General features: G+C 50.6%; 1 protein-coding gene across 4 annotated transcripts in view; it reads left to right on the top strand.

Moving 5' to 3' along the window:
* The first annotated feature begins 1,868 nt into the window (after positions 1-1,868).
* Positions 1,869-20,243, top strand: part of NR6A1 (nuclear receptor subfamily 6 group A member 1) — a 290,975-nt gene continuing 272,600 nt past the window's right edge. For all 4 annotated transcript variants that reach the window (XM_075579388.1, XM_075579387.1, XM_075579384.1 and 1 more), the window contains exon 1: positions 1,869-1,968. In XM_075579388.1, coding sequence (XP_075435503.1) covers positions 1,926-1,968 — 43 coding nt within the window. In that variant the 5' untranslated portion in view covers positions 1,869-1,925. The remainder of the gene's footprint in view (positions 1,969-20,243) is intronic.

The following is a 20,243-nucleotide window of genomic DNA, read 5'->3' as shown; positions in this document are numbered from 1 at the left end:
CTTCCCACCACCTCCTCCCCCCTTCCCACCACCTCCCCCCTCTTCCCCCCTTCCCACCACCTCCCCCCTCTTCCCCCCTTCCCACCACCTCCCCCCTCTTCCCACCACCTCCCCCCTTCCCCTCCTCCACCTCCCCCTTCCCTTCCTCCACCTCCCCCCTTCCCTTCCTCCACCTCCCCCCTTCCCCTCCTCCACCTCCCCCTTCCCCTCCTCCACCTCCCCCCTTCCCCTCCTCACCTCCCCTTACCCTCCTCACCTCCCCCTTACCCTCCTCCCCTCCTCCACCTCCCCCCTTTCCCCATCCCCCCTCTCCCCTCTTCCCCCCATCCCCCCTCTCCCCTCTTCCCCCCTCCACCCCCTTCCCCCCTCCACCCCCTTCCCCCTCCACCCCCTTCCCCCTCTTTCCCCCCTTCCCCCCTCTTTCCCCCCTTTTCCCTCCCCCACCTTTACCCCCTTTCCCCCTTCACCCTCCCCCCTTCACCCTTTCCCCACCTCCCCCCTTCACTCTTTCCCCCACCTCCCCCCCTCCCCCCTTTTCCTCCCCCACCTCCCTCTTCCCCCTTCCTCTCCTCCACCTCCCCCTTCCCTTCCTCCCTTCACACCCCCTTCACCTCCCCCCCCCTTCGCCTCCTGTCACCCCCCTCCTGTCACCCCCCCCCCCTCCCGTCACCCCTCCCGTCACCCCCCCCCTCCCTTCACCTCCCGGCAACCCCCTCCACCTCCCGTCACCCCCCCTTCACCTCTCCCCCTTCACCTCCCCTCACCCCTCCTTCACCTCCCCTCCGCCCCCCCTTCACCTCCCCTCCGCCCCCCCTTCACCTCCCCTCCGCCCCCCCTTCACCTCCCCTCACCATCCCCCACCACCCCCCCCTCACCACCCATCCTCACCTCCCCTCCGACCTCCCCTCCGCCCCCCTTCACCTCCCCTCACCACCCCCCACCACCCCTCCGACCTCACCTCCCCTCCTTCAACGCCTTTCGTCCGCCCTCCCGCCTCTGCCTTTCGCCCACCCGCACTTCTGCCTTTCACCCGCCCACCGCTCACACCCCTGCGCCACACAGCCGCTGCACGCACTCAACAGACACCCGCCTCTCACCCACCCCACACACTCGACACACACCTGCCGCCTCTCTGCCCCTACGCAACAATATCACTGACCAGTGGTCACCTGCACTCGCCACACACCCGCCGCCTCACACCCTAGCAGGACCCCGACCCACAGCCAGCACTCACTAACCACGCGCCAACCCGTACTGAACACCCACCCGCCGCCTCACACACGCTCACACCCTAGCAGGACACACGCCTCACATTTTCACATCACTTATGTCACCAAAATATACATTGTACTGTGGTGTGTTTGCAATAAACCATTTTTATACAACATCGTATTACATTTTCTTCCATCTTTCTTTTCAACATTATTATCCAACCTTTACAACAAATAGTCACCTATTGTTCCACGATTTATAAATAATACTACCTATTACGCATTTACATCCCGGGCAACGCCGGTCTCTCAGCTAGTTGCATATAGAAAATATATATACACACACACTGTATAATATAAAGGGATATAATAATATTATATACAGTATATATATAGATAAGTAATAGTATTATATACAATATATTATATATATACTTAATAGAGCGAGATAATACTATTATATACAGTTTATACATATATATATATATATTATAGAGTGTTGCTGACAGTGGCAGCCTTTATTATCCCCTTCAGCCCCTCTCATGGTTCCTCAATTCTGCTCTGGGACAGGACTACACATCCCGTGATGCTCAGCGCGGGTCACGCCCGGCGCGGTGATGTCACGGCTGGATGGCCCCGCCCCTGCCCGCAGACCCCGCCCCCTGGCCGGAGGATGGAGCAGTGAGTGACCGGTGCCCGAGTCTCCCCGGGGACATGGAGCCGGACAGGAGGGACGCGGGGCTCCTGCCAGCCACCGGTGAGCGGCAGACATCTTTATTACACCCGTGTGCTATGAGCTGGGCTGAGGGGCAGTATGGGGGTGGGTGAAGGGTTTTAGGAGAAGCATTGTCAGGGGTATATTAGGTGAGGCAATATGGAGTGTCAGGGTATTACATGGGACGGTATATGAGGGGGGTCAGGGTATTACATGGGGTTTTATATTGGGGGTGTCAGGGTATTAAATGGGGCATTATATTGGGGGGGGGGCAGGGTATTACATGGGGCTTTATATTGGGGGGGGGTCAGGGTATTATATGGGGCATTGTATGGGGGGGGGGTCAGGGTATTACATGGGGCATTATATTGGGGGGTCAGGGTATTACATGGGGCATTATATTGCGGGGGTCAGGGTATTACATGGGGCAGTATATAGGGGTGTCAGGGTATTATATGGGGCATTATATTGGGGGGGGGGGTCAGGGTATTACATGCGGCAGTATATATGGGGGGTCAGGGTATTATATGGGGTATTATATTGAGGGGTTAGGGTATTATATGGGGCATTATATTGGGGGGGCAGTGTATTACATGGGGCATTATATAGGGGGTGTCAGGGAATTATATGGGGGCAGGGTATTATATGGTGCATTATATTGGGGGGCAGGGTATTAACTGGGGCAGTATATTAGGTGGGCTCTGGGTATTAAATGGGGTAGTACATGGGGAGTGTCAGGGTATTACATGGGACAGTACATGGGGAGTGTCAGGGTATTAGCTGGGCAGTATATGGGGGTCAATGTATTAGGTGAGGTAGTATATGGGGTGTCACTGTATTAGTTGGGTTAGTATATGGGGGCAGGGTATTAGTTGGGTTAGTATATGGGGGCAGGGTATTAGTTGGGTTAGTATATGGGGGGCAGGGTATTAGTTGGGGTAGTATATGGGCGGCAGTGGATTGGGTCAGAGCATTAGGTAGGGTAGTGTATTGGGGGTTGGGGTATTACAAGGGGCACTATATGGGGGTCAGGGTATTAGGTGGGGTAGTTTATGGAGGTTCAGGGTATTAGTTGGGACAGTATGTGGGGTGAGGGGTAGTATGAAGGGTGTTATAATAAGATGAGGGTTTTAAGGAGGGACATTTTTGGGTGTAAAGGTATTGAATGTGATTAAAGGGTAAATATTGAGGTTAGGGTTGTATTAGGCGGGGCAGTATAATGGTGTAACCTTTATTAGGCATTGGACTGAGAAGGGTTTTAGGGTCAGTAGGGGGGAAAGGTATATAACGGGTGCGAGGAAGAATCAGAGGCTCTGAGGAGCACTTGGAGTGTAAGCTCTGTGGGGCGGGGTGTAGCAGGTATTTACCTGTTGCGCTTATCCATAGTGTTTGTCATTTTATTTCCCCTATATTGTAATGTTGTAAAGCACTGCGTACACTGTTGGCACCATGTGCATACATATATATACACACACACACACACACACACACACACTTGCCTGCACGCGCACACACTTGCCTGCACACACACACACACTTGCCTACACACACACACTTGCCTGCACACACACACACTTGCCTACACACACACACTTGCCTACGCACACTTGCACACACACGCGCACTTGCACACACACGCACACTTGCATACTATTGAAGGTATGTGAGGAGCGGGAGGATAGATGTGAATAGGTATTACAAGTGTGAGAGCTGACAGGCGGGATTAGTAATGCGCATTAAATATTAGGGGGGCGAAGGTTGTTTTGTTGGAGGAAATATATAAGGGGGTTAAACAAATGTAAAGCGTGTGTATGTATATCTTTATATAGCGTAATTAGTGTACACAGCGCTTCACAGCAGTAATACACGTGACATATAAATTACAAATAACATATAATGGGAAGAAGTGCTTCAGACATAAAAGTGACACTTAGTCCCTGCCCCGAAGAGCTCATAATCATATTTATATACATATACATAAGTATGCACGTATGTATACGCACGCGTACACACCTTAAAAGTGTAATGGTTTGTTCTCTGGTGAGTGTAATATTTCCCATATGGAGTGTTCCTGTACGGTGAGCACGTGGTATATATGTGCATTATTGTGTTTGGCATCATGTAATTGTACCCTCACCTTGGGTGTCACTCACCGGGAGAGTGTATGGTTCGGTTCTCACCCCCTCCCTCACCTTGGGTGTCACTCACCGGGAGAGTGTACGGTTCGGTTCTGACCCCCTCCCTCACCTTGGGTGTCACTCACCGGGAGAGTGTACGGTTCGGTTCTCACCCCCTCCCTCACCTTGGGTGTCACTCACCGGGAGAGTGTACGGTTCGGCTCTCGCCGCACAATATTGTGGCACATCTTGTGTGGGGATCTTGGAAATCTCATTAACCCCTTCAGTGCATCGCTCTTAGCAGCAAAGGTGTGGGAAACGCATTTAAAAAAACAAGGAATGAATAGGTTCCATTGCCCAACATTCGGGTCTCCCCTGCGGTGTCTAGAAAGGTCCATTTCATGGATGGTCAAGCTGTTCTATGGGGACAGGGTTCTGTGGGACAGGTCTTTTTTGTTTCGGCTTATATTGGAAAGGGCAGCTTCGGCCGTTGGTTTTGTAGTGGTCATTTTGCGGACAGAGTGACCGCATTGGGTGTCCCACAGTGGGTCTGAATTCTCCCCTGGCCGTTTGTCAAATAAAACTTTTTAACTCTTCAGACGCTGACACGATTTATTCTCTGCGGAAATGTCTGGTAATCAGAGGGCGATATGAAGGATTGCGTTTATTGAAACATTGGGGTTTCCGGCCGTGTCTTTGCAAAGTATTGAAAAATAACAATCCCGTTTCCCGACTGGGGGGGGAGGGAAGAAATGTTATCTTCTGTCCCTAAGGCTGCGCTTATAGTGACGGTGACGTCACGCTGCGGTCGCTGGAAAAATTGGCTTGGCTTCCAGCGATCGCGACCAAGCCGTCGCGTCGCTTCTACTATAAGCGCACGCAACGGCGGCAATACATTTGTTTTGCCGCGACGTTGCGTCGCCAGCACTATAAGCGCGGCCTTATTCAGCGCCACTATATGATGCAGGAAACAATGTTGGAATCTTTGGTTCAATTCGATTTTCTCCCTGTGAACGGTGATAATATAATCAGAACGGCTCTATAATGGGATTTTCGCCGTATTTACAGAGGTTTCTGTATATTTGTTTATAGAAGATCTGTTAACGGATAAGCCTCAAATACTCCTCATTAATGTCAGTTATTTAAACAGCATTTTATTCGATAAACAGCCACACAAGTGCTGGCACAAAGTATATTAATAGGTGTCGCGTGCCAGTCATGCAGAGAAATAAATATACAGCAAATGTCTATCATTGTGTAATATATCTTAAGCTATTCATATTATTTAGTCTTTTCTAGCACTGTTTACACAATTCAATACTAGGTGTCGAAAGAAAAACATGTATTTGACGTGCCCATGTATTTGACGTGCCCATGTATTTAACGTGCCCATGTATTTGACGTGACTGTGTATTTGACGTGCCCATGTATTTGACGTGTACATGCCCATGTATTTGGCGTGCCCATGTATTTGGCGTGCCCATGTATTTGGCGTGCCCATGTATTTGGCGTGCCCATGTATTTGGGGTGCCCATGTATTTGGCGTGCCCATGTATTTGACGTGCCCATGTATTTGACGTGTACATGCCCATGTATTTGACGTGCCCATGTATTTGACGTGTACATGCCCATGTATTTCACGTGCCCATGTATTTGACGTGTACATGTACATGTATTTGACGTGCCCATGTATTTGACGTGCCCATGTATTTGACGTGTACGTGCCCATGTATTTGACGTGTACGTGCCCATGTATTTGACGTGTACGTGCCCATGTATTTGACGTGTACGTGCCCATGTATTTGACGTGTACGTGCCCATGTATTTGACGTGCCCATGTATTTGACGTGCCCATGTATTTGACGTGCCCATGTATTTGACGTGCCCATGTATTTGACGTGCCCATGTACATGTATTTGATGTGTATTTGACGTGTACATGTATTTGACGTGCCCGTGTATTTGACGTGCCCGTGTATTTGATGTGTATTTGACGTGCCCGTGTATTTGACGTGCCCGTGTATTTGACGTGCCCGTGTATTTGACGTGCCCGTGTATTTGACGTGCCCGTGTATTTGACGTGCCCGTGTATTTGACGTGCCCGTGTATTTGACGTGCCTGTGTATTTGACCTGTATTTGACGTGTACATGTATTTGACGTGCCCATGTATTTGATATTTTTCTGTTTAATTTCTTTTACATTTTTATATTCCGTGAGAGGGGGCAGAAAAGGAAAAACACATAATTCAACTTTTTAACCTTCTTTCTGTGGTTTTTAGTTCTCATCAGGAATCCTAAAATGTGCGTTTTTCTTAGCAAAACCTTTTCTAACCTAAACGGAGGGAGGGGGGGAAAGCGGCAATTGTCTAACACGGCAAGAACCGCTGCAGACAGCATAAACGTAAAAAACCCAACATTTATCCGGACGTATGGTTTGTGGGAAAAGTTGTGAGTTGTCAGAGAGGGAAATGAGAAGGGGGATTCATTTATCCCTAACAGGAAACTTTTCATTTATCGATAATGAGGTCAGTGACTTTGTTTGAAGCAAAGCCTTGTGCCCGGGCTGGTTTGAGGGTCACCCCCCCCCCCCCGAAATCCGAAATGTCCTATTTTATTTTGTAACCTTCGTTTCAAATACTTTCCCCCTAAAGGGAATGATTTTATGGGTAGTGTGTGCGAAGCTTTGTAAGGCTCGTAAAAGGTGAACTTTTGAACTTGGGCAATTAGCTAAAGCAATGGGATGGGGGTTTGGGAATTACAAAGGGGGCACGCCTCGGACAAATATATCCCTAGCAAAATATATGTATTTGTTTGTGGGTTAAAATGGAGTGTTTTCTTGTTTTAACGCCCTAAACAAAGGTTGTTGATAAATATTTTTGGAGAAGGGCATTTTAGAGATCAGATAATTGGGTCGTTCTGTTATTTTTTTGAAACTTAACATCTGATGTCGTTTGCTGGGGAAATATCAGAGCAAAGGGAACCGTCGCAATGCAAGGAATAATTGATCCGTTCGATTATATTTATAATATATTGATTGTACATGTCCGTACAAAATGCGTCCTCAAATATTCTCGGGGGGCTCTGCATGAAATGGAAATCTAAAAAAAAACTGCTTCAGCAGCTGAATCCTGTGTGATAAATGGGAACAAATGCTATTTTCTCTGTTTTTTTAAATCGTGTGTTTATAGGAAAACGTGTTGGATCATTTGTCATTTCCAGTAATGCGGCGCGGCTGTGAATACTGTTATTAGTCTAGAGAAGTGATTTTTGTTAGAAACGAAATAGTTCAGCAAATCTGAAGAAGTTTTTATACAAAATCAGACTTTTCTATTTTAAGACGACGAAAGTGAATTTCTTTCTAATAAAAATGTTTTAGAACTCCACTCCTTTTCATGAAAAATAGAATATTGAGCAATTTGTAACCAGCAATAAAGTATTTTTTTCAAGAATAGCATTTAATAAAAAATAGTATTTATTAAAATGAATATTCAACAATTTGTAATCAGCAAAAATAATATATATATTCACCGATTACAAATTGTTGAATATTCTTTTTAATAAATACTATTTTTTATTAAATGCAATTCTTGAAAAAAATACTTTATTGCTGGTTACAAATTGCTCAAGATATATATTTTAATACCTGCATTTAACTTAGAAACCTAAAAGATTGTGGAAATATAGGTATTTATGTCCTCAAAAGGATTTCATCTGGTTTTAGGCACAATACAGTTTATTTTTTATTATATTTAAAGTTGAAAGCATGCGAAATTTTAATTAAATATTAACAATGATTTTAATTTCTGGCAACCATAGGGTTAATGTTTTAATATGTATCTAAACATAGGTTGCAAGAACATTTTATTAGCTTTAAAACTTTAATGACCATGTCAATATTGACATTTTTACTGCTACTTAATAATTGATCCGTTTGATTAATATCCGTCAGGCGACAATTAATGGAATACAAAGCAACGTATAACATCTGAGATCAGCATTATTATGAAGTCTGCTGCTAAACGCCCCCATAAACCGTGATTTGGGGATGTTTGCAGTAACGTACAGAACTGAAAATCTATTTGCTATCTTGTGTGTGTGTGTGTGTGTGTGTTAGATTTGAAAATATATGAACTTATATAGTGTGTGTTTGTGTTAGATTTGAAAAGATATGAACGTATACAGTATTGTGTGAGTATGTAAGATTTGAAAATATATTAATTTGTGTGTGTGTTACATTTGAAGATATTAACTTATGGTGTGTTAGATGTTAAAATATATTTGTGTGTGTGTGTACTGTACAGTATGTTAGATTTGAAAAAGATATTCACTTTTATAGTGTTAGATTTGAAAAAATATTCACTTGTGTGTATGTTAGATTTGAAAAGATATTAATTTGTTTGTGTGTTTGTGTTAGATTTTAAAAGATATGAACTTATATAGTGTGTGTTAGATTTGAAAATATATTAATTTGTGTGTGTGTGTTAGATTTGAAGATATTAACTTATTGTGTGTTAGATTTTAAAAGATATTCACGTGTGTGTATGTATGTTAGATTTGAAAAGATATTCTCTTATATAGTGTGTTACATTTTAAAAGATATTCACTTATATAGTGTTAGATTTTAAAAGATATTCACATATATATATATATATATATATATATATATATATATATATATATATATATATATATATAGTGTGTGTTAGATTTGAAAAGATATTCACGTGTGTGTGTGTGTGTGTGTGTGTGTTAGATTTGAAAATATATTAATTTGTGTGTGTGTTAGACTTGAAAAAATATTCACTTATATAGTGTGTTAGATTTTAAAAGATATTAACTTATGTGTGTGTTAGTTTTGAAAAGATATTAATTTTTGTGTTAGATTTGAAAAGATATTCACTTATATAGTGTGTGTGTGTGTGTTAGATTTGAATAGATAATCATTTGTGTGTTAGATTTGAAGATATTTCTTATTGTGTGTTAGATTTGAAAAGATATTCACTTATAGTGTGTGTGTGTTTTATATTTGAAAAGGTATTAATTTGTGTGTGTTGGATTTGAAAAGATATTCACTTATATAGTGTGTGTGTGTTAGATTTGAAAAGATATTAATTTGTGTGTGTTAGATTTGAAAAGATATTCACTTATATATAACACTTATATAATGTTAGATTTGAAAACATAATCACTTGTGTGTTAGATTTGAAAATACATTCACTTATATAGTGTTAGATTTGAAAAGATATTCACTTATACAGTGTGTGTGTGTGTTAGATTTGAAAATATATTAATTTGTGTTTGATTTGAAAAGATATTCACTTATATATTGTGTGTGTGTGTGTGTGTGTGTGTGTGTGTGTTTTGAATAGATATTAATTTGTGTGTTTGATTTGAAGGTATTCATAATAACAGCATGTTCTTGTATAGCGCTGCTAGTTTTACGTAGCGCTTTACAGAGACATTTTGCAGGCACAGGTCCCTGCCCCGTGGAGCTTACAACCTGAGGCACGGGGAGATAAAGTGATTTGCCCAAGGTCACAAGGAGCCGACGCCGGGAATTGAACCAGGCTCCCCTGCTGTCTAAGCGCGGCCTTAGAAGTGCTGTTTTTATACTTTAAGATGCGGGTGGCACGAGTTCCCCTCATGCATATGATAATACCGGTAGCAGTAATTGTAGGGGACAATGGTCTGGGCTGCACATCGGTGAAATTAATTATTAAAAAAAATTATGAAAAGTAAATGAAATATTTGTAATTCTGCTTTTGATTTTCCGTGCTCTTCTTCTTCTTTTTTTTTTTTTTTTTTTTTTAAACCATTTTGGGATTAAATTAATTTCTAAAATATGGTCACAAAGGTTATCTAACTGCTTTACTAGTACCGCAAATGAACAAACAAAATATTTATTGTGTTTTTCATTATCATTTACTGCGGTGGGTTTGAAATATTTTAAATAATCGTTTGGCGTTTTTTTAGTGGTTGAAATAATAAAAAAACATTTTTTTCCCCACTGCTCTCGACCGCCGAGTGGTATAAACCTCTCGGGCGTTTGGCATATCCAACGTAAAAGTTTCGTTCTAACTATCGAAAGGAAAGTGGGCAGTGTTTGAAACCAGGGGTGGGGAACTCCAGTCCTCAAGGGCCGCCAACAGGCCAGGTTTTGAGGATATCTCTGCTTCAGCACAGGTGACTCAGCCGTTGACTGGCCAACTCCAGTCCTCAAGGGCCACCAACAGGTCAGGTTTTGAGGATATCCCTGCTTCAGCACAGGTGGCCCAGTCTTCGACTGAGCCACTGATTGAGCCACCTGTGCTGAGGCAGGGATATCCTTATCCAGGCCTGCTGGTGGCCCTCAAGGACTGGAGTTGCCCACTCGTGGTTTAAACCATGACGCCCTGTCGTACAGAACCCCGGAATCCCATCCCGCGCCGTGTGTCCTGGTTTTATGGTTCCCGGGGCTTGGTGGGAGATAGCAGGTAGGGAAGTGTTTACATTCCTGGGCTGTTACATAATCCTTTACGAAATGCAGAGTATTTGCTCTGCCGTAATTGCTGCAAAAACGCTGACAGCGCGTCTGCGGCCGAGCCCCGAACCGCGTCTTGTCTCAGAGGAAAGGATGCTGCGAGGCGATCATTAAATCCACACTCTGTAAACATGGGAACCTAGCGCAATTATATCCAATAACGACATTTTCTGCGGGCTTGGAAGCGGGCCAAAGTGACGTTATAAACGTGTTGCATAAAAGATCTGGCCCACACACAAACAGGAGACTGGAAATATTCCAAAACGCGCGGCACACGCAGAATTATTTGGGCGCGTGTAGAAAACAAAGTTTATTTTTAACATATAGTTACATAGTACAGTAGTTACATAGTAGATGAGGTTGAAAAAAGACGTACGTCCATCAAGTTCAACCTATGCTAAATTTAGACAACAGATATTTTATCCTATATCTATACTTATTGATCCAGAGGAAGGCAAACAAAAAACCCCAGTGACATATCATCCAATGATATCTCATAAAGGGAAAAATAAATTCCTTCCTGACTCCAATAATTGGCATTCGGATTAATCCCTGGATCAACAACCTTCCCATGTATACTTATTTGGTATATCCCTGTATACCTTTCCCATCTAAAAAGATGTCCAACCTTTTTTTTTGAACAAATCTATTGTATCTGCCATCACAGTCTCCATGGGTAATGAATTTCACATTTTAACTGCCCTTAATGTAAAGAACCCTTTCCTTTGTTGCTGGTGAAATCTCCTTTCCTCCAACCTTATGGCTAAGGTAACAGCGTGAGTGAGTGTGCGACGTGCGTGTGAGAGCATGCGGCGAGCGTGTGACGTGCGTGTGAGAGCGTGTGACGTACGTGTAAGCGTGCGCGTGACGAGCGTGAGCCGTGCATGTGAGCGTGCGATGTGCATGTGAGAGCATGCACGTACGACGAGCGCATGCGTGAGAGCGTGTGTGCACCCATGCATGAGTGAGCGTGCGTGAGCGCTCGTGTGTAAGTGCGACTGTGCGCACAACAAAGGCTTTGGTGGGTTTTTACAATCTTTATCTAATGTCTTTTAGGTCACAAACCAGGTAAGTTACTCTGTCTGCTGTGCTGTGTTTGCAAAGTCATTATTGAGCCGTCATTAAGTAGACAGAACACCACCTGTTCCTGACACAAAACAAACATTCATTTTCTTCATACAATACGAATAAGTAAAGCAGTTACTATACAGCCATTTAATATTTCGAAGGAGCCAATTACACGGAGAAGGATAGATAGATAGTAGGTCCATCAAGTTCAACCTATGCTAGACAACAGATACTTTATCCTATATCTATACTTATTGATCCAGAGGAAGGGAAACAAAAACCCCAGAGTCACATCATCCAATGATATCTCATAAGGGGGAAAATAATTCCTTCCTGACTCCAATAATTGGCAATCGGATTAATCCCTGGATCAACATCCTTCCCATGTATACTTATTTGGTATATCCCTCTATACCTTTCCTATCTAAAAAGATGTCCAACCTTTTTTTGAACAAATCTATTGTATCTGCCATCACAGTCTCCATGGGTAATGAATTCCACACTGTAACTGCCCTTACTGTAAATAACCCTTTCCTTTGTTGCTGGTGAAATCTCCTTTCCTACAACCTTAAGGGAGTAATAGGATTTTTTTTTGAAGACACCCTAAATATTTGGAATTGGTTGGCTGATGTAATAGGATTGCATCAAGCTCCTTTTTTTTTTTCCATGGTACCCTCTGTCTGTTTGCGGGGGAGGGGGGTATTAGTGTCTGGGGTTTCTGCGCCATCTCGCCGTCAAAATGATATTCTCCCGTCACTTTGCTCAGAGCGCACGGAAGGAGGTAATTCACTATATATTTTGTGATATGTCACGGAGGCAAATTTGACAAGCGTTTTACCCAGGGGTTTTCGAGACCCTTCATCAGGTCAGGTTTTCAGGTTATCGCTGCTTCAGCACAGGTGGCTCAATCAGAGGCTGATAGAGCCACCTGTGCTGAAGAGGGTATATAATGAAAACCTGACCTGTTGGGGGGGCGGATCTTGAGGACTGGAGTTGCGCCCCTCTGGGTTAACTCTTTGTCTCTGGGCTTATATTGTGTTTCAGTATCAAATATTAGATATGTTAAAAAAAAACTCTACTGCTTGTAGAGCTAATGAAATGATCATTGTGAGAAGTGACTTTGAACACGCACACCACCGCACGCACACCACCACCACCACGCACCACACCACCACCACGCACCACACCACCACCACGCACCACACCACCACCACGCACCACACCACCACACCACCACCACGCACCACACCACCACCACGCACCACACCACCACCACGCACCACACCACCACCACCACGCACCACACCACCACCACGCACCACACCACCACCACGCACCACACCACCACCACCACGCACCACACCACCACCACGCACCACACCACCACCACGCACCACACCACCACCACGCACCACACCACCACCACGCACCACACCACCACCACGCACCACACCACCACCACGCACCACACCACCACCACGCACCACACCACCACCACCACGCACCACACCACCACCACCACGCACCACACCACCACCACGCACCACACCACCACCACGCACCACACCACCACCACGCACCACACCACCACCACGCACCACCACCACGCATCACACCACCACCACGCACCACACCACCACCACGCACCACACCACCACCACGCACCACACCACCACCACGCACCACACCACCACCACGCACCACACCACCATCACGCACCACACCACCATCACGCACCACACCACCACCACGCACCACACCACCACCACGCACCACACCACCACCACGCACCACCGCACCACCACCACGCACCACCGCACCACCACCACGCACCACACCACCACCACGCACCACACCACCACCACGCACCACACCACCACCACGCACCACACCACCACCACGCACCACACCACCACCACGCACCACACCACCACCACGCACCACACCACCACCACGCACCACACCACCACCACGCACCACACCACCACCACGCAACACACCACCACCACGCACCACACCACCACCACCACGCACCACACCACCACCACCACGCACCACACCACCACCACCACGCACCACACCACCACCACCACGCACCACACCACCACCACCACGCACCACACCACCACCACCACGCACCACACCACCACCACCACGCACCACACCACCACCACCACGCACCACACCACCACGCACACCACCACCACGCACACCACCACCACGCACACCACCACGCACACCACCACACACACCACCACACACACCACCACACTTTCATGCAGATTACTAAGAAGAATTCCCTTTGTCTGTATGTAATTCTCTTGTATACATGAACACAGGGCACAGGGATTCCGTCACTGCCACTGTCCTAATCCCTCAGATACTTCTGAAACGGTATGGATCATTTGTACTTATGTGCACACACACGGCTAATACATGTACACGTGTGTGCGGGAGACCAGAGGGAGACGAAACGGTGGGTGCAGGCTTTTTGCATATTGTCGGTGTGCTTATTCCATGTTATTGTTCTATAGTATCGTATAGGTATTCTGATAGCAGCGCCCTATCCCGCAGTGTGCTATATATTAGTGTCCCAATCCCTTCACAGTGTGTGTGTGTGTGTATATATATATATATATATATATATATATATATATATATATATATATATATATATATATATACACACCAGAGGATTTCACTCACAAACTTATAAAGTTCAGTGCATTGAGAGACCCTGTTTTCTCCAATCACATTGCGCTTGCCCCACGTATTCCTGCGCAATGAGTGTTATCAGAGGGATGCTATGTCATGCAAATCTATAGAGCAACCCTGAATACAGCCACTTCGGTCAGGGGTGTCCCCCCCAACAGGTCAGGCTCTCAGGATATCCCAGCTTCAGCACAGGTGGCCCAATCAGAGGCTCCGTATTCAACTGAGCCGTTAAGCCACCTGTGCTGAAGCAGGGATATCCTGAACACCTGACCCCGGGGGGTGGGGCTTGAGGACTGGTTGAGGCGCCCTGTGTTGGGTCCTTAGGATGATTCTGAATCAAAGTGTCTTACACTTAGCAGCGTTTCACTGGGGTCGGCAGCTGCTGATATCTTTCCACATCCCAATGTCTTATCTGAAACCGCTCAGTGACCGGTCACTTATTAGATCATAACCTGCATCAGCGCTGCTCTCTGTGCAGTAACCCCCGCTTCCCGGGAGCATCAGCGCTGCTCTCTGTGCAGTAACCCCCGCTTCCCGGGGGCATCAGCGCTGCTCTCTGTGCAGTAACCCCCGCTTCCCGGGAGCATCAGCGCTGCTCCCTGTGCAGTAACCCCCGCTTCCCGGGAGCATCAGCGCTGCTCTCTGTGTAGTAACCCCCGCTTCCCGGGGGCATCAGCGCTGCTCTCTGTGCAGTAACCCCCGCTTCCCGGGGAACATCAGCGCTGCTCTCTGTGCAGTAACCCCCGCTTCCCGGGAGCATCAGCGCTGCTCCCTGTGCAGTAACCCCCGCTTCCCGGGGGCATCAGCGCTGCTCCCTGTGCAGTAACCCCCGCTTCCCGGGAGCATCAGCGCTGCTCCCTGTGCAGTAACCCCCGCTTCCCGGGAGCATCAGCGCTGCTCTCTGTGCAGTAACCCCCGCTTCCCGGGAGCATCAGCGCTGCTCTCTGTGCAGTAACCCCCGCTTCCCGGGTGCATCAGCGCTGCTCTCTGTGCAGTAACCCCCGCTTCCCGGGAGCATCAGCGCTGCTCTCTGTGCAGTAACCCCCGCTTCCCGGGAGCATCAGCGCTGCTCTCTGTGCAGTAACCCCCGCTTCCCGGGGAACATCAGCGCTGCTCTCTGTGCAGTAACCCCCGCTTCCCGGGAGCATCAGCGCTGCTCTCTGTGCAGTAACCTCCGCTTCCCGGGAGCATCAGCGCTGCTCTCTGTGTAGTAACCCCCGCTTCCCGGGGACATCAGCGCTGCTCTCTGTGCAGTAACCCCCGCTTCCCGGGAGCATCAGCGCTGCTCTCTGTGCAGTAACCCCGCTTCCCGGGAGCATCAGCGCTGCTCTCTGTGCAGTAACCCCCGCTTCCCGGGAGCATCAGCGCTGCTCTCTGTGCAGTAACCCCCGCTTCCCGGGAGCATCAGCGCTGCTCTCTGTGCAGTAACCCCGCTTCCCGGGAGCATCAGCGCTGCTCTCTGTGCAGTAACCCCCGCTTCCCGGGGACATCAGCGCTGCTCTCTGTGCAGTAACCCCGCTTCCCGGGGAACATCAGCGCTGCTCTCTGTGCAGTAACCCCCGCTTCCCGGGGAACATCAGCGCTGCTCTCTGTGCAGTAACCCCCGCTTCCCGGGTGCATCAGCGCTGCTCTCTGTGCAGTAACCCCGCTTCCCGGGGAACATCAGCGCTGCTCTCTGTGCAGTAACCCCCGCTTCCCGGGGACATCAGCGCTGCTCTCTGTGCAGTAACCCCCGCTTCCCGGGTGCATCAGCGCTGCTCTCTGTGCAGTAACCCCCGCTTCCCGGGAGCATCAGCGCTGCTCTCTGTGCAGTAACCCCCGCTTCTCGGGAGCATCAGCGCTGCTCTCTGTGCAGTAACCCCCGCTTCCCGGGAGCGTCAGCGCTGCTCCCTGTGCAGTAACCCCCGCTTCCCGGGAACGTCAGCGCTGCTCTCTGTGCAGTAACCCCCGCTTCCCGGGGAACATCAGCGCTGCTCTCTGTGCAGTAACCCCGCTTCCCGGGAGCATCAGCGCTGCTCTCTGTGCAGTAACCCCCGCTTCCCGGGAGCATCAGCGCTGCTCTCTGTGCAGTAACCCCCGCTTCCCGGGGAACATCAGCGCTGCTCTCTGTGCAGTAACCCCCGCTTCCCGGGAGCATCAGCGCTGCTCTCTGTGCAGTAACCCCGCTTCCCGGGAGTGTCAGCGCTGCTCTCTGTGCAGTAACCCCCGCTTCCCGGGAGCATCAGCGCTGCTCTCTGTGCAGTAACCCCGCTTCCCGGGAGCATCAGCGCTGCTCTCTGTGCAGTAACCCCCGCTTCCCGGGAGCATCAGCGCTGCTCTCTGTGCAGTAACCCCCGCTTCCCAGGAACATCAGCGCTGCTCTCTGTGCAGTAACCCCCGCTTCCCGGGAGCATCAGCGCTGCTCTCTGTGCAGTAACCCCCGCTTCCCGGGAACATCAGCGCTGCTCTCTGTGCAGTAACCCCCGCTTCCCGGGAGCATCAGCGCTGCTCTCTGTGCAGTAACCCCCGCTTCCCGGGAGCATCAGCGCTGCTCTCTGTGCAGTAACCCCCGCTTCCCGGGAGCATCAGCGCTGCTCTCTGTGCAGTAACCCCCGCTTCCCGGGGGCATCAGCGCTGCTCTCTGTGCAGTAACCCCCGCTTCCCGGGTGCATCAGCGCTGCTCTCTGTGCAGTAACCCCCGCTTCCCGGGAGCATCAGCGCTGCTCTCTGTGCAGTAACCCCCGCTTCCCGGGAGCATCAGCGCTGCTCCCTGTGCAGTAACCCCCGCTTCCCGGGAGCATCAGCGCTGCTCTCTGTGCAGTAACCCCCGCTTCCCGGGGAACATCAGCGCTGCTCTCTGTGCAGTAACCCCCGCTTCCCAGGAACATCAGCGCTGCTCTCTGTGCAGTAACCCCCGCTTCCCGGGAGTATCAGCGCTGCTCTCTGTGCAGTAACCCCCGCTTCCCGGGGACATCAGCGCTGCTCTCTGTGCAGTAACCCCCGCTTCCCGGGAGTATCAGCGCTGCTCTCTGTGCAGTAACCCCCGCTTCCCGGGAGCATCAGCGCTGCTCTCTGTGCAGTAACCCCCGCTTCCCGGGAGCATCAGCGCTGCTCTCTGTGCAGTAACCCCCGCTTCCCGGGAGCATCAGCGCTGCTCTCTGTGCAGTAACCCCCGCTTCCCGGGAGCATCAGCGCTGCTCTCTGTGCAGTAACCCCCGCTTCCCGGGAGCATCAGCGCTGCTCTCTGTGCAGTAACCCCGCTTCCCGGGAGTGTCAGCGCTGCTCTCTGTGCAGTAACCCCCGCTTCCCGGGAGCATCAGCGCTGCTCTCTGTGCAGTAACCCCCGCTTCCCGGGAGCATCAGCGCTGCTCTCTGTGCAGTAACCCCCGCTTCCCGGGGAGCATCAGCGCTGCTCTCTGTGCAGTAACCCCCGCTTCCCGGGTGCATCAGCGCTGCTCTCTGTGCAGTAACCCCCGCTTCCCGGGAGCATCAGCGCTGCTCTCTGTGCAGTAACCCCCGCTTCCCGGGAGCATCAGCGCTGCTCCCTGTGCAGTAACCCCCGCTTCCCGGGAGCATCAGCGCTGCTCTCTGTGCAGTAACCCCCGCTTCCCGGGGAACATCAGCGCTGCTCTCTGTGCAGTAACCCCGCTTCCCGGGAGCATCAGCGCTGCTCTCTGTGCAGTAACCCCGCTTCCCGGGAGCGTCAGCGCTGCTCTCTGTGCAGTAACCCCCGCTTCTCGGGAGCATCAGCGCTGCTCTCTGTGCAGTAACCCCCGCTTCCCGGGAGCATCAGCGCTGCTCTCTGTGCAGTAACCCCCGCTTCCCGGGAGCATCAGCGCTGCTCTCTGTGCAGTAACCCCCGCTTCCCGGGGACATCAGCGCTGCTCTCTGTGCAGTAACCCCCGCTTCCCGGGAGCATCAGCGCTGCTCTCTGTGCAGTAACCCCCGCTTCCCGGGAGTATCAGCGCTGCTCTCTGTGCAGTAACCCCCGCTTCCCGGGGACATCAGCGCTGCTCTCTGTGCAGTAACCCCCGCTTCCCGGGAGCATCAGCGCTGCTCTCTGTGCAGTAACCCCCGCTTCCCGGGAGCATCAGCGCTGCTCTCTGTGCAGTAACCCCCGCTTCCCGGGAGCATCAGCGCTGCTCTCTGTGCAGTAACCCCCGCTTCCCGGGGACATCAGCGCTGCTCTCTGTGCAGTAACCCCCGCTTCCCGGGAGCATCAGCGCTGCTCTCTGTGCAGTAACCCCCGCTTCCCGGGAGTATCAGCGCTGCTCTCTGTGCAGTAACCCCCGCTTCCCGGGGAACATCAGCGCTGCTCTCTGTGCAGTAACCCCGCTTCCCGGGGACATCAGCGCTGCTCTCTGTGCAGTAACCCCCGCTTCCCGGGAGCATCAGCGCTGCTCTCTGTGTAGTAACCTCCGCTTCCCGGGGGCATCAGCGCTGCTCTCTGTGCAGTAACCCCCGCTTCCCGGGAGCATCAGCGCTGCTCTCTGTGCAGTAACCCCGCTTCCCGGGGAACATCAGCGCTGCTCTCTGTGCAGTAACCCCCGCTTCTCGGGAGCATCAGCGCTGCTCTCTGTGCAGTAACCCCCGCTTCTCGGGAGCATCAGCGCTGCTCTCTGTGCAGTAACCCCCGCTTCCCAGGAACATCAGCGCTGCTCTCTGTGTAGTAACCCCCGCTTCCCAGGAACATCAGCGCTGCTCTCTGTGCAGTAACCCCCGCTTCCCGGGAGCATCAGCGCTGCTCTCTGTGCAGTAACCCCCGCTTCCCGGGGAGCGTCAGCGCTGCTCTCTGTGCAGTAACCCCCGCTTCCCGGGAACATCAGCGCTGCTCTCTGTGCAGTAACCCCCGCTTCCCAGGAACATCAGCGCTGCTCTCTGTGTAGTAACCCCCGCTTCCCGGGAGCATCAGCGCTGCTCTCTGTGCAGTAACCCCCGCTTCCCGGGAGCATCAGCGCTGCTCTCTGTGCAGTAACCCCCGCTTCCCGGGAGCATCAGCGCTGCTCTCTGTGCAGTAACCCCCGCTTCCCGGGAGCATCAGCGCTGCTCTCTGTGCAGTAACCCCCGCTTCCCGGGAGCATCAGCGCTGCTCTCTGTGCAGTAACCCCCGCTTCCCGGGGGCATCAGCGCTGCTCTCTGTGCAGTAACCCCCGCTTCCCGGGAGCATCAGCGCTGCTCTCTGTGCAGTAACCCCCGCTTCCCGGGAGCATCAGCGCTGCTCTCTGTGCAGTAACCCCCGCTTCCCGGGAGCATCAGCGCTGCTCTCTGTGCAGTAACCCCGCTTCCCAGGAACATCAGCGCTGCTCTTTGTGCAGTAACCCCGCTTCCCGGGAGTATCAGCGCTGCTCTCTGTGCAGTAACCCCGCTTCCCAGGAACATCAGCGCTGCTCTCTGTGCAGTAACCCCGCTTCCCAGGAACATCAGCGCTGCTCTTTGTGCAGTAACCCCGCTTCCCGGGAGTATCAGCGCTGCTCTCTGTGCAGTAACCCCCGCTTCCCGGGAGCATCAGTGCTGCTCTCTGTGCAGTAACCCCCGCTTCCCGGGAGCATCAGCGCTGCTCTCTGCAGTAACCCCCGCTTCTCGGGAGCATCAGCGCTGCTCTCTGTGCAGTAACCCCGCTTCCCGGGAGCATCAGCGCTGCTCTCTGTGCAGTAACCCCCGCTTCCCGGGAGCATCAGCGCTGCTCTCTGTGCAGTAACCTCCGCTTCCCGGGAGCATCAGCGCTGCTCTCTGTGCAGTAACCCCGCTTCCCGGGAGTATCAGCGCTGCTCTCTGTGCAGTAACCCCGCTTCCCGGGAGCATCAGCGCTGCTCTCTGTGCAGTAACCCCCGCTTCCCGGGAGCATCAGCGCTGCTCTCTGTGCAGTAACCCCCGCTTCCCGGGGACATCAGCGCTGCTCTCTGTGCAGTAACCCCCGCT

Source organism: Ascaphus truei, chromosome 21 (genome assembly GCF_040206685.1).
Source record: "Ascaphus truei isolate aAscTru1 chromosome 21, aAscTru1.hap1, whole genome shotgun sequence".
Taxonomy (NCBI): Eukaryota; Metazoa; Chordata; class Amphibia; order Anura; family Ascaphidae; genus Ascaphus; species Ascaphus truei.
This window is presented reverse-complemented; position numbering and strand designations above follow the sequence as displayed.